The sequence below is a fragment of the Gracilinanus agilis genome, chromosome 2, assembly GCF_016433145.1.
Source record: "Gracilinanus agilis isolate LMUSP501 chromosome 2, AgileGrace, whole genome shotgun sequence".
Lineage (NCBI taxonomy): Eukaryota > Metazoa > Chordata > Mammalia > Didelphimorphia > Didelphidae > Gracilinanus > Gracilinanus agilis.
This window is the reverse complement of record NC_058131.1, coordinates 54,252,589-54,266,577: the sequence shown is the minus strand read 5'-3', so window position 1 is coordinate 54,266,577 and position 13,989 is coordinate 54,252,589. Positions and strand designations below refer to the sequence as shown.

Genomic DNA, 13,989 nt, shown 5'->3' with positions numbered 1-13,989 from the left:
AAAAAAGACAGACAGAAAGATAGCTAGACAGACAAACAGATATATATATATGTATATGTATATATATATAGAGAGAGATTGATAGATAGATGGATGGATGAATGGATAGATGGATGGGTAGATAGATGGAAGATAGAAGAGACAGACAGATCGATAGACAGACAGAAACAGATAGATAGACACATAGAGATTTATAGATAGATGGATAGATAGATGGATGGAGGGACAGACAGACAGACAGATGGATGGATGAATGGACAGACAGACAGATAGACAGAGATAGATAGACAGAGATAGGTAAATGGATGGATGAATAAATAGATAGATAGACAGACAGTATAGGCCTGGTTATCTGCATGTTGTCTTCCCCAATAGAATGTAAGCTATTTCAAGGCAGGAACCACATTCACACCTTTCTTTGCATCCTCAGCCCTTAGCACAGTGCCTGGGCAAATCAGTGTTTAATGAATGTTTTCTAACAGACTGGCTGACTGAGATGCTAGACTTGGGTCCCTTTTAGCTTGAAATCTCATATTCTCAGGGCCCTTAGTCCTCAGTAGTTCCTTCTTTGGACTCTCATAAGAACACGGAGCAGGAAGGAGTTGGCACCATCCAGGTAGAAAATCTGTACTTATTCCTGCTGGTCCTGATGTATAGACATTTGTTCTCAATGAAGCCTCTTTATAAGAAGAAGGAGCTACCACCCTCTTGGAGTGGGTCCCTCCTGCCACTGCCCTGATGGGTGGCAGGGCAGCCAAGCAGGTGCTTATTCAGTCTAGCCTCCAAGGTTGCAACCAGCCCATTCATGGTTATTTCTTCCCTTCTTTCTTGGACCTCAGTTTCTTCCCCTGCAGGAGAATAAGGTTGGATTGGAGTCTCTCTGGTCCCTCCCAGTTCTCAGTCTATGACCTTTTTTTGGTAAAGCACTTTTTCAACTGGATCAGTGTTAGCTGTGATCATTATTAGAGGGGTTCAGTGTGGTATAATGGAGAGAGTGCAGAGCTCAGAATCAAGAAGACCTGGGTTCAGATTCTGCTCCTGATATTTCCTGGCTATATAACCTGGGCTAGTCCCTTAAATGTTCTGAGCCTCAGTTTCCCCATTTATAAAATGCAGATGTTGGACGTGGTGACTTGTTCTTACTCCATGAATCTGTTTTCTTTGTTTCCACCGGGCACTAGGTGGAAACTCTGTGTTGGGAAAAATTTCTTAAGCCTTAAAGCTGCCTCATCGTGGAAGGGGTTGTCCCTGAGGCAGGGGATGGATTCCTCATTAGCTGAGACCTTCAAGCATAGGCTGACCTACCACTGCTTCTCTGGTTAGCCTAAAGGGAATCCCTGCTTGGCCATCGGCTGACTTTGCTGGCCCTACAAGGTCCCTACAAAGCCTATGGCTCTGGGATGTGCTTCACCATCTCCCCTGTCTCTCCCACCTACATAGGACCTCCCATTCTCGGGCCAAGGCGGAGGCGGCCCTCACCGCGGCTCAGAAAGCCCAGGAAGAAGCCCGGATGGCCAGGATCACTGCCAAAGAGTTCTCGCCTTCCTTCCAGCACAGGGAAAATGGTGAGTTGGCCAGGAGCTGGGGTTCAGCGAGCTCCTGGGTGTTGGGGGCAGGAGGCCAGTGGGGCAAAGGGCCATTGGAGAAGTGAAGAAGTACCAGCCGGTCTGTCCATCCTTCCTCCCTGAGTCATCTTCCCTGGCACCAGCCTCTGTGAACCCTGTCTTCTCTGCTTTGCTCTTGGACCCTAGGGTGTGTGTGTGTGTGTGTGTGTGTGTGTGTGTGTGTGTGTGTGTGTGTGTGTGTGTTGCATGGGGTGGGGTGTATAAAGCTATATGTTGTCATCTGCATGGCTGGCCTCTCCTTTCCCTCATACGTTGCAGAGGCCTCTTGTTCCTGGTGGAAAACCAAACAACATTTTGGATTTGTCAGATTCCTTCTTTCCACACTTATGTGACATTTTTAATTCCTAGGTTGGGAGTGAGCAGTCAGGAAAGTGTCTGGGCTTCACCATCCTAGATTACTGTTGTTGCCTATAATGCCACCCACATCATATGTGCATGAGAGTGTGTCTGTGTGTGTGCATTTCTCTGCACTCATGGTCAGGAGTATTTGGTTAGAATGAGATTTTGAGGTCTCTCTTCTTTGATTTCATTGGTGTAGGAGGATGACTGCTCAGGGAGGGAGATGGCACCATACAATGGAAGGAACAATTGGAGTTGGAGGATTTGGGTTTGAATTCCACTTCCAACAATTCTTACATGTGGTCCTGGACAAGTCACATCAACTCCTTGGGCCTCACGTTCTCATCGAAAATGAGGGGGTTGAATGAGGTCACTGAAGTCCCTTCCAACTCCTCATCTATCTATATGACTTTCCCTCTACCTAGGGAAGATCAGTAATGTTGCAGGTTTAGAGATCCTAGAATCATGGGGGGGAATGAGACATCAAGCAATTGAACCATACTTCATAAAGGCATGTTGGCCTGACTTTCTCTGGATAGACCGCATGGGTATATCAGCAGCAGGCTGTGAACATAGCCAAGTCTTTCCTGACTCTGGGATCAATTCTTTAGTGACTTGCCATTTTGTCTCTTCCAAGCCTTCCTTTCCCCAACAGCTTCTCTCCTTGTTCATAAAAGGTAAAGTGTTCTCTTCCAGGGTCCTCTTCCAGGGCTTCCTTCCCTCTCCCCCTCAGCCCTAACCTCTTAGGCTCACTCCACTTTGTATTTGGAATGCCTTGGGTTTTCAGAAGCATAGCTAAGCACCCACGGACCTCCTCACAAGGCCATTTGTCTGGGCCTTCTCTTGGGAGAACTAAAGAGAAACACTTGAGAACCTCTGTGGGCCTGAGCTTGTCAAAGACAAGGTTTTCAAACCACTGCACTATCCAAGGTTTTCTCTAAATTTTTGATGATAAATTTAACAATCGTTAAACATAGACATTTTTAAAAATGCAGAAAAATCAGTAAAGAGAACTGCATATGATCCTTTTACATATTTTTTGTTTTTGAAAAGTGTTCATGAAATTTAATTAGAGAGTAACAAGATGAAGCCTGTTTCTTTGTATCCTGTTTCTGAACTTGTTTTTGTTTGTATATCTTTACTTATTTTAATGATTATCTTTTTCTTTTCCTTCTTCCTTTCTTTCTGTCTTCCTTTGCCCCTCCTCTTTTTTTCCTTCTTTCCTATTCCTCTCCTTCCCTTCCCTTCCCTTCCCTTCCCTTTCCATCTCATTGCATAATACCAAACTCATCTCTTTCTTACAATTTTACTTTGGCTCCTGGACAGCCAATTAATTTTACAAGGCCTCTATTTTCACAAATACATAGATCCTCTCCCAGAGAACATCTTTTACTCAGACACCTTTCTGATTCCATATTACTTCCTGAAGTGATGTTTTAGATAATGCATCATTTTCTTACCTTTAATTTGTTCCTGGGTTGGTCTTCCCACCGTCAGTGTCTTTTCTGTTTCTCTGTGAAAGCCCTTACAAGGCCAACATGCTCAAACCAAAATCTGACATTTAAGTCTTTGGTTCTTCATCATAGTTTGGGGCTGTGGGCCAGAGGATCCCTGGGCAGACTGTGGCTGGATGGGATGATGTCTAGCAGCTAGGGCAGTAATGAGAAAACATAGGCATCTCTGACTGGATTAACCATCCTGAGAGTTGTATTTATCAGGAGACCCAGCCAATTTTTGTAAAGGTTGAGGGTTCTATGTAGATGGGCTCCTTACAACTCTAGCAACTCTGCTATGAAGGTATCCTCCATCTTTATAATCTCTGCATAAATTGGGAGCCTTGGGGGCTAGGATGAAGGCTGAATTGTTTACAATCCCCCTAACCTTGAATGGCCTGTGGGTGCAGGAGGCAGGCAGGGAGGACTTGGAGCTGGCTAGCTCTGGTGCCTTAGAAGTCCCAGGGAGGGAGTATGAAGAACAAAGACATTTGAATCCAAGCGTAAAGACTGCGTGTACTGTTTTGCATTTTAACAATGATTCTTCCAGGAATATCACATGCTCGGGAACTAATTTTAGCCAAAGATCATTTCCCAGCTGGGCGAGCTGCTCAAAGGCAGGATTCTGAAGCTGAGCAGTATGGCACAAGGCTGCCACCAGCGCCCTCCTGCAGGTGTTCTCGCTGGTGCCCTCCCCAGGCACTATTCCCAGTGCCCTCCCTTGGGGGCTTTCACCAGGCTCTAGGTCTCTGGCTACAGAGCTTCCTGGGCTGGGAGAATGAGAGTGCAGCAACAACCTTGAGGGGCATTGGTAGAATGACCCTGTGCCACCTGTGGAATGCCAGGGCCATGCAGCAGGTTTAAAGACAAACTAGCAGTTCTTTCTTCCTCCCCCACCTCCCCACCAAATCTGGCAAGGGCCCATCTCACTTGTGACTAGGAGGGCAGCGATGGAGGGGTATCAGCATACTTGGTCCTCTTAGATCCTGAACAGATGGCATAGGGCTGTGGTGAGGTGAATGGCTCAGTTAAAATGTAATTTTAAATATCCTCACATTGCTGGAGATGGTTTGCTGGAGTGAAGGCTTGATTGGGCATAGGAGGGGTCAGAAGAGATCAGGGTGTCCTAGGGGGACAGCTGGGAACTGGCAGATGTCTCTGAGGTCCCTTGAGCATAGGATGGATGGAATAAAATGATAGAGGACCACAAAAAATATGAGAAGGAACTTCAGGGGCCAATCTATTTCCCATAGTGTTCTTGTGGGCTTAGCTGTTTGAGGGGTTGGGGAGAAGAGGGAAGAAGAGGAAGAAACAGGCTGCGGATAGGGCTAGCCTCTAGATTACTTCTTAGAATTGCCTAAATGGTTCATTCATTCACTTTGCAAACATAGTTCAATCTATTTAGCAGCTATAAAGTAGCAGAAAGGAGGAGGAAAGGGCCCATTGGGAAAAGACAGCCAGAGAAGCCATGTGGTATAACCAAGAAATAATGGATTTCTGGAATCAGAGGACCTAGGTTATATCCCAGCTCTGATTTTACTACCTTGTATGATTCTGGATGAATTATTTCCTGTCTCATGGCCTCAGTTTCCCCATCTCAAAAATAAGATGCTTGAATTAGATCATCCTTAATGCTCCTTTCAACTCTAAGTCCTCTGATCCAAAGATGTGGGACACTGATATGTCAATCAATAGACATTTATTAAGAGCCTACTATCTATGGGACAGCTAGGTGGCTCAGTGGATAGAGAGCCAGAAGACAAGAAGTCCTAGAGTCAAATTTGTCCTTAGATACCTTCTACCTGTTTGAACATGGGCATGTCACTTAACCCCAATTGCCTAGCCCTTACCACTTTCTGCCTTGGAACCTATACTTAGTATCAATTCTAAAACAGATGGTAAGGATTTTTTTTAAAAGAGTCTACTTTGTGTCAGGCACTGTGCTAAGGACTAAGGATACAAAAATGAAAAAAAAAGACAATCCTTGCCCTTAAGGATGTTATTGAGGAATATTGATATGCTGGTCAGTCAATAAACATTTATTGAGAACCAACCATGTGCCAAGAACTAAGCACTAATAAAAATACGAAAGAAAAAGACAACCCCTGCTTTCAAGGATATGTTATCTACTATGATTCCACCATGTTTCCTAACAGGACCACAGGCATCCCAGAACATTGGATGCCATAGAGATTAGAGATTGGTAGAATGTTAGAACAGGAGAGACCTTAGAGATCATTTAGTCCAAACCCCTTATTTTGCAGAAAAGGAAGTTGAAGCCAAGAGAGGGGAAACTATTATGATTTTGTGGGAGAATGAGTTTATATTATAGTAACTTGATAATATTTAACAACTCCCAAGATTGGGAAATTTTTCATCTAATCTAAACCTCTCATCCTGCAATTTAATCTCCTCTCCTCCTATCCTGCCTGAGTGGGTCCTAATGATCCTTAACTTTTCTTAACATTATAACTATCCCCTTCCAACTTTTCCTTTTCTAGAATAAATAACTCCACTTCTTTCAGATTTTCTCAGAGAACCTTTTGCCAGCCTTTTAGTCTCCTTCCTAGTTTTCTTCTGTATCTTCTTCAGCTCCTCTGTATTTTCCCAAGTTGTGAAGCCCAGAATGAGGCTTTGGCCCCATGCTAAGTCAATGAGTGCTCAGATGAGCTCTCTTTTTACGTGTATATCCACTACCTTATTAATGACAATCCTACATGGCTGATTCACCCATACCTTGGGCTCTGCCATTGCTGTAAGACTCTTTTCAGGCTTACTCCTATTCTTGATGACCTGTTTCTACATTATTCATGACCATCTTCCCCAACTCCCAAATATAAAGGCAGCAAGTATGGTGCGTGCATACACACATGCTTGCGTGTGCACACACACACACACACACACACACACATAAACATCCATGGACAAAAGTAAATCCCTGGCAAGTTGGCTAAGGCGTTCACCAGTTTGAAGATTTAACATCCATTAGTGCAGTGGAGACCGTAATCTTGGAGTCCGGAGGGGAGTCCTCTGGTGGAGATTCTAGTTCTTGTATTATGATTAACCAGCTGTGTGATCTTGACCAAATCATGTAACTTAATAAATTTTGAGTTAGAAGAGATCTTCAAAATCATCTGGTCCCATCCCATCATTTGTAGGCAAGGAGACTAGAGTCAAGAGCCTTAAATCACTTGTCCAAGGACACATAATTAGCAACAGGATTAAACACACATACTCTGTAAATACATCATTTTCTCCTATTATGCTTATTCTGCACCTCAATTCCTTCATCTGTGAAATGGGCACAATAATACCTGGCCTGCCTCCCTCATGGTATTATTGGTGGTGTCAAAGGAATATGACAGATTGGTAAGTACTTTGAAGAACTGAAAGAGTTCATATCAGTTTTAACTATTTTTATGATCTTCTCTTTCTTTCTCTTTTCCTGTTAATAACTGATGGGTCAGAAAAAGGTGAACCACAGCTCTGGATGTCACTGATAATTCATTTCATATCATTGTTTGGAGGTTAGGCAAGAGGACTCAGCATAGTAAAGGGGATAGAGAATGAGGCCATCATGTGATATTGTGGCTTTTAATATGGGGAGACCAACAAGTGGGTTGTCACTAAAATCTTACCCTGACAGCCGACTCCATGTGACTAACTCTATTCTTTGCCCCATTCCATTCTTATTTCAAGCCCTTTACAACTCTTTATCCTCTGAGTCTTCCTCAGATAAGATTATCCACTTAGGATCTCCCAGGGTTCTCTGGGTAACCTTGACCTTGTGTTTCTTCTTTATGTCCTCCTCTATAAAGGACTTGAATGTCAGAGGCCAAAGCGTCAGAATTCGAACGACGATATCGAGGTGATCTCCACAGGGACCCCATTGCAGCAAGAGAGCCCTGAGCTGTACCGGAAAGGCACAACCCCTTCCGACCTCACCCCTGATGACAGCCCCCTCCAGAGCTTCCCTGCCAGCCCCTCCATCACGCCACCACCAGTCCCTGCCTCCCGAAACAAGAGCGCCCACTTCTCCAGGCAGATCTCCGTGGATGAAGAGCGAGGTGGGGAGATCCAGATGTTGCTGGAGGGCCGGGGAGGGGACTACCTAAGACCCAACAGCTGGAGCGAGGAGAAGGTAGGTGGGGCAAGAGGGGTGCAGAGTGGTGCCCTGCGGAGCTGCCAGCCAGGGGATGACTACCGTGGCCGCAGCTCAGGTCACAAACATCCGTCAGGGAACCACAAGCCCCGGGAGAGATGGGCAGATTCCCCCACCCCATTCTCATGGACTTCCCACCACCGCTCCAACAACCACAGCTCAGGGAGCACCAGGCTGCTGGAGTTGGATGAAAAGCTCAGCAACTATGAGATGGAGATGAAGCCCCTCATGAGGATGGATTCTTATATGCAAGAGGTTCACACCCAAAAAAGACACTACAGCAAAGCGGGCGCCTGCCGGAGCTTGGTGGAGGATCACCGCTCCGACGATCGGGGCTTCGGGGTGCAGAGACTGAGGTCCAAATCCCAAAATAAGGAGAATTTTAGGCCGTCATCTTCTGCTGAACCCACAGTACAAAAACTGGAAAATTTAAGGCTTGGGGACAAAGCCGAGCCCCGGCTGCTGAGATGGGACTTAACCTTCTCCCCACCCCAGAAATCCTTACCTGTTGCACTAGAATCTGATGAGGAAAATGGAGATGAGCTGAAGTCTAGTACGGTAAGTGAGTATAGCTTGTCTCTTTTTCTTCAGCTTGGGGGAAGAGCCAGCCATGAGGTAGTTCTCATGATGGTGGAGATCCTCTCTAGAGGATTTCGGATTTAGTAGAAGGGACCACAGAGGATATCTAGTCCAAACCCTCTCCTCTCATTTTACAGATGAGGACATTGAGGCCCGGGGAAGGAAAGTGATTTGCCCACGGTCACACAGGCTACCATAAGCTTTGGAGGCAGGATTTGAACCCAGGTGCTCAGACTCTCCAAGATTGAATGCTTTTTTTCCCACTGTATCACATGGTCTCCCCATTAGCAGGGTCTTAGATTTGGGGTTCCTGGATTCCTGGCTACCTTCATTATCCCTAGGTTCACTTCCTAAGGTGTGATCAAACAAGTCTCCTTTTACCCTGCTGAGCCATCCTGGCAAAGGTGGGCTGTGTCTTTGAGATTGAGAAGGAGCCAGGTAAAGGAATCAATAAAGAATGGCAGCCCACTGGATAGAAAACTTATTGTTTTCACCAGGAAACTGCTCAGTGCTGAACTGCCTGGGCTGTGTATAAGTGGGCAATTTTGATAAATTATTAAGCACCGATTGTGTACATGGCCTTATGCTAGTGAATGGAGGGAGATGTGAAGTTTGGTTAATGTACAGTTCCTGCCCTTACTCAATTCAATTCAACAATTAATCAATAAGCATTTCATAGAGCCTTCTAAATGCCAGGCACTGTGCTAAGTGTTTGTGATACAAAGAAAGGCAAATGATAGTCTTACAATCTGATCAGGGAAGATAACACTTAACAAGAATGGAGGGGGGCAGAGGACTCTGGGGAATGAGGAATGATAGAGTCCAGGAGATCAGCCAGATGGGAAATTAGGAGATGGCTGTCCTGAGCATTCTCCCTAGTGGGAGATCAGGGAAGAGCTCTCCATTCTCTACTTTCTACCTCTCTAATTACATAGAGAGACCCTATCCCTAAACTAAGGGCAGATACTACTGAGGAGCCATGAGTTTCAGGCTTATGATCTTGAAGGAAGGTGAAAGAAGGCAATGAAGGCTTCTTATGTAGAAGAGAGTGTTCAGGCTATGTCTTGCGGGATAGATATAAGGGATTCTCTGAGGTCAAGGTGAGGAGGGAATAAATTCCAAGCATAGGGGTGGTCACAGCAAAGTTACAGATATGAGAGATGGATTTCTCTGAGGAGCCCCAGGAAGGCCAAATATTTATTAAGTACCTACTATATGCCAGTCTAAAATCAGATATCCCTTGCCTTCAAGGAGATGAAATTCTACTACATATGGGGATAATACATACCCAGCTGGCTATAAACACATAGAAATTGAGGTGGCATTAGCAATAGTGGGCATTAGGGAAAACTTCTGGTAGGAAGGAGCTCTTGAGAGATGAGCCTTTAGGGGGTTCAAGAGGCAGAGGTAGGAAGGGGGAGCTCATGGAGCTTAGGAGCTATGACATAAACAGGGATGGAGAACTCTAATACAAAATTGAGACACTGTGGTCTAATGGAATGAGTGCTAGACTTGGAGTCAGAGGACCTGGGTTCCAATCCTTCCCTTGATGCTGCCTACCTGTGTGACTATGGGCAAGTCCCTTAGTTTCTCTGAGCCTCAGTTTCCTCATCTGTGAAATGGGGAATAATAATACTTGCACTACTTACCTCTCAGGCTTGTGCCGAAAGCACTTCACAAACCTTAAAACCCCATAGAAATGGGAGCTATTCTTCTCAAGTGTTCAGAGGATGCATGGATGCATTTGGCGTGGCCCTCCATGGGGCTCAGAGAGACACCAAAGGTAAGTGGGTTGGTTTGCATATCAATTGCAGAAATAAGGAGGTGGGATGGCTTATCCATTGGTATATAGTCTTGAAGGTAGTGGGATGTTTTTCACTTCAACTGGAGCAATAAAGAGGTGGGATGATTTGTCCACTGGTATAGTCTCAAAGGTAGTGGGATAGTTTCAAGCCCTATCAGGAAGAAATGGGAAGAGCATTTAACCTCATCTTGTTCCCTATATTCTTCTCAGGTATTAGCCTCATAAAATGTATCAGGATGCAGTACCTGGAGCAAAAATGAGGATAACACATCATCTTAGTTGGCCATCACAATGCTGTGAAACAAAAAATGGCAGATGTTGTTATCTCCATTTGACAGATGAAGAGACTAAGGCTCAGACTTGCTTTTTGTTGGGAGGTTCTTGGACCAGACCTTTATAGATGCTCCAATTTCAGCCACCAGGGAGAGATTCTCCATTAGCTCTTTGGGAATACAAGGAGGACTGTTAGCTCAAGTTCATCTGCACACCCACAGGTTAGCTATGAGATCGGTTTAATCCAGGTGCAGGGTTTCCAAGGCTCAAAGGGATTAAGTGACCTGCTCAGAATCACATAGCAAATGAGTCTCAGAGGCAGGATTTGAACCCAGGTCCTCACTGAATGCCAACTTCTGAAGATCAATGTTTTTGCTCCTGCCTCCCTATGTTCTCACCACCTACAACCATGGTTGCCCAGAATTTAACACTTTCATTTATCCAAAATAGCTGGGAACTAAAATGTTCCAATTGACTGAATATTTGGTTTGACCGAGAGATCACACGTGGCTTACTCATCAAGTTTAGAATGCACTAAATACATACTGACTGATCACGACAAAATCTTTTTGGGTCCTGGGATGCTCATAGTTGTCAAAGAATCCTAGGTCTGTGGCTTGAAGGGATTTTAGAGGTCATTTAATCCTTCCCCCTAATTTTGCTGATGAGTTAAGTGTCTTTCCCACAGTCACCCAGATATTATAAGCATCAGGGATGGAATTCTAACCCCTAAGTTCTCTAGAGCCAATACTCCTTCTATTATGCTTTCCATCATACAGAGGATAAGTGTTGTTCTAAGAGAGAGCAGGAATTTCCAGTCTTTGGGGAATTGTGAACTTTCTGGTCATTTAGATTCTAAATTCTATATAAATAGCATTTTGTATTTTACCATAAGAATATAAAGTTTTCCCATTTGCCAAATAATAACTCAGGTTTACATTTGGATATAAAAGTTAGAACTGAAGCTGAGTCTCCTGATTCCCATCAGGGAATTTCACACTCAGAACTAGGATTAGTGATTTGTTTCCCTTTTATCTCTCAGGTCCCTTCCAGGTCAGACACGCTGGGATTCCACGACTCTATTCCACTCCCAATTCCTTGGCTGTCCAGGTCATACACAAGAAGAAAGCTGGGCCCTGTGTTCAGGGAGCACATTCAAAGGGGAGGATAATAAGAGTTTTTAGACCCCTAAGATGTCAGAGCTAAAAGTGATCTTCATGACTATCTAACCTGAGCCCTTCTCTTTGTAGCTCCCTAGGAAGATGAGATGATTTTCTCCATGGCCACCTGGTTAGTTAGATATTATCACTCTCAGGTGTCATGAGACAAGAAATGTCTAGAGTCAGAAAGATCTGAGTTCAAATTGGGCCTTAAGCATTTACTAGCTAGATGGCCCTGAGCAAATCACTAAAACCTCTCTTAGTCTCAGTTTCCTTATCTGTAAAAATGAAGATTGTAATAGCACCTATCTCTCAGGGGTGTTGTGAGGATCAAATGAGATAACATTGCTCAAGTGCTTTGCAAACCTTAAAGTCCTATATAAATACTAGCAATCATTGGTATCATTGTAATATAAGAGATTATGTTCTATATGTAATTATAATATTAAATTACAAATGAATTATTACATATAAACATAATTCAATATTTATATAATTACATGTTTCCAAATAATGTATAATGTATTAGAGTACTATTTATAATATTATTATTATTGTTATTAGCAATCCTAGTGTTCTTTCTACCATGTTGGTTGCCTCCTCCGTAATTCATCTGAAACACATCTGCATTCACTCAGTAGCTAGACGTGGTAGGGGATAGAAATGATAGACTTGGAATCAGGAAGACCTGAGTTCAAATTCTGCCAGATTTGTGATCTTGGGCTAGTCACTTAACCTTGCTTAACCCCAGTTTCTTTATCTATAAAATGAGGCTAATGAAAGCATCTCCTTTACAGAGTTCTTAGGAGAATCGGATGAGTTGCCATATGTAAAGTGCTTTTCTAACTTTAAAGAACTATGAAAATTTTAGCTATTATTATTATTATTGTGGTCATCATTGTCAACATTGTCATCATCATCATCATCATCATCATCATCATCATCATCATCATCATATCAGTGGGAAACCTCCATGTCCTGATGGGAAAGTTTCATCCTCTATTCTTTCTGTTTCTGTCTCTTTCTACTTTTTTGAGACTCCTCTATGTCTCTCTCAGGAAGTCCCTCTTTAGGAGGCCATCTGGGGGAATGAACATGTCTCATCTTCACAGAGATGGTGCTGCATCCATGAGATTTGTCCTGTCGCAAGGCAGACCTATTTTTGCTTCTACCTGAAGTCTCTATGACCATCTGTCATTCTTGCCAGTTGGCTGATTCTTAAAATATTCCTGCCCCCTCCACACACATATACTTACACATAAAGATACAGTCCCCCCCCCCAACACCTTCCCGTCCCCCTTTCCCCCTGCTGGGACCAAAATACCAGCTTCCACTTACAACTTTATTTTCCTCATCAAAACAGCTAGGATATATATGTTCGTGAGATCGTGTGTCTCACTGTGTGGCTATTTTCAGACAAGCCTGATGATTGGCAGGGTGAAGGATGAAGAAATATGTTCTCTGTTTGGGTGTGGACTAGCTTCTTGTTTTCTTTAGGTCACTAAATTATGTATGAGCTTCTTTCAGTGGGAAAGTAGAAAGTGGAGATCAAGAGGATGCAGAGGTGGTCTTGAAGCCATATAAACATTCATTAAGCACCTACTATGTGCCAGGCCAATTTCTGAGGATTAAAAGAAAGGCAAAAGATCATCTCTGCCCTTAAAGAGCTCAGAATTTAATAGGAGAAGACCGCATATAAAAAGAACTTGAAAAGTTTTTTGGAGGAGGAGAGTAGAGAGGGAGAGTGTATTGAAGTCTTTCAGCCAAATGGGAAACGATAAGGTGATGAGGTGACTTCCCTGGGCCCCTTCCTTAAATGTAGGATCTGAGAAGGGGTCCCAGATGCCCACCATCTCTAACCAGAAGAAAGGAGAGATCCCTCAGGGTACGGCTTACTGAGGAGATATGAATTTCAGAATTGATGTCGTCTTGCATGAAAACAAGCTAATAATACAATCCAATATGGTACCCACAGTCAGATCAGAGGATCATGAAGTTATCTCTTCCAATATTCCTCCCTCATGGAGGGCATGGCTTAGGGATAAGGGGTTTGGTGGCAGATGCTAATTCCCTCTGAGAGCAGTGCTTAATATACCTAAGTAGGGTTGGGAATACCTATGTAGAAATGATCATTGAACCTATGGGAGTCAACAAGAATAACAAGGGAGAGAATATAGACAGAAGGGACAAGACAAAGCAGTCCCAATCTCTCTCCTAAAGTCTAGAACTACACCTCCAACTGTTTCCTGGAAATCTCCAGCATAGTATCTTATTGATATTAAACACTCAAATGTTCAAAACCAAACTAGCCACCTTCCACCTAAACCAACCGTCCTCTAAACTTCTCTATTTCTGTGGAGAGTAATAACATTTCCCCGGCCCTCTGGGTTCAAAGGCTCTTCTCCTCTCTTCTTCTCTCCTTTCCCCTCTTTCCTTTGTTCCCTCTCCCTCTCCCTCTCCCTCCCTCCCTCCCTCCCTCCCCTCCCCTCTCTCTCTCTCTCTCTCTCTCTCTCTCTCTCTCTCTCTCTCTCTCTCTCTCTCTCTCAAACCTTTA

At 43.9% G+C, this 13,989-nt stretch overlaps 1 protein-coding gene across 1 annotated transcript in view; it reads left to right on the top strand.

Moving 5' to 3' along the window:
- JPH3 (junctophilin 3) overlaps positions 1–13,989 on the top strand; it is a 150,771-nt gene that overhangs the window by 124,965 nt on the left and 11,817 nt on the right. Inside the window, exons 3-4 of the mRNA XM_044659397.1 lie at positions 1,441–1,565; positions 7,276–8,177. Of these exons, the coding sequence (XP_044515332.1) occupies positions 1,441–1,565; positions 7,276–8,177 (1,027 nt within the window). The remainder of the gene's footprint in view (positions 1–1,440; positions 1,566–7,275; positions 8,178–13,989) is intronic.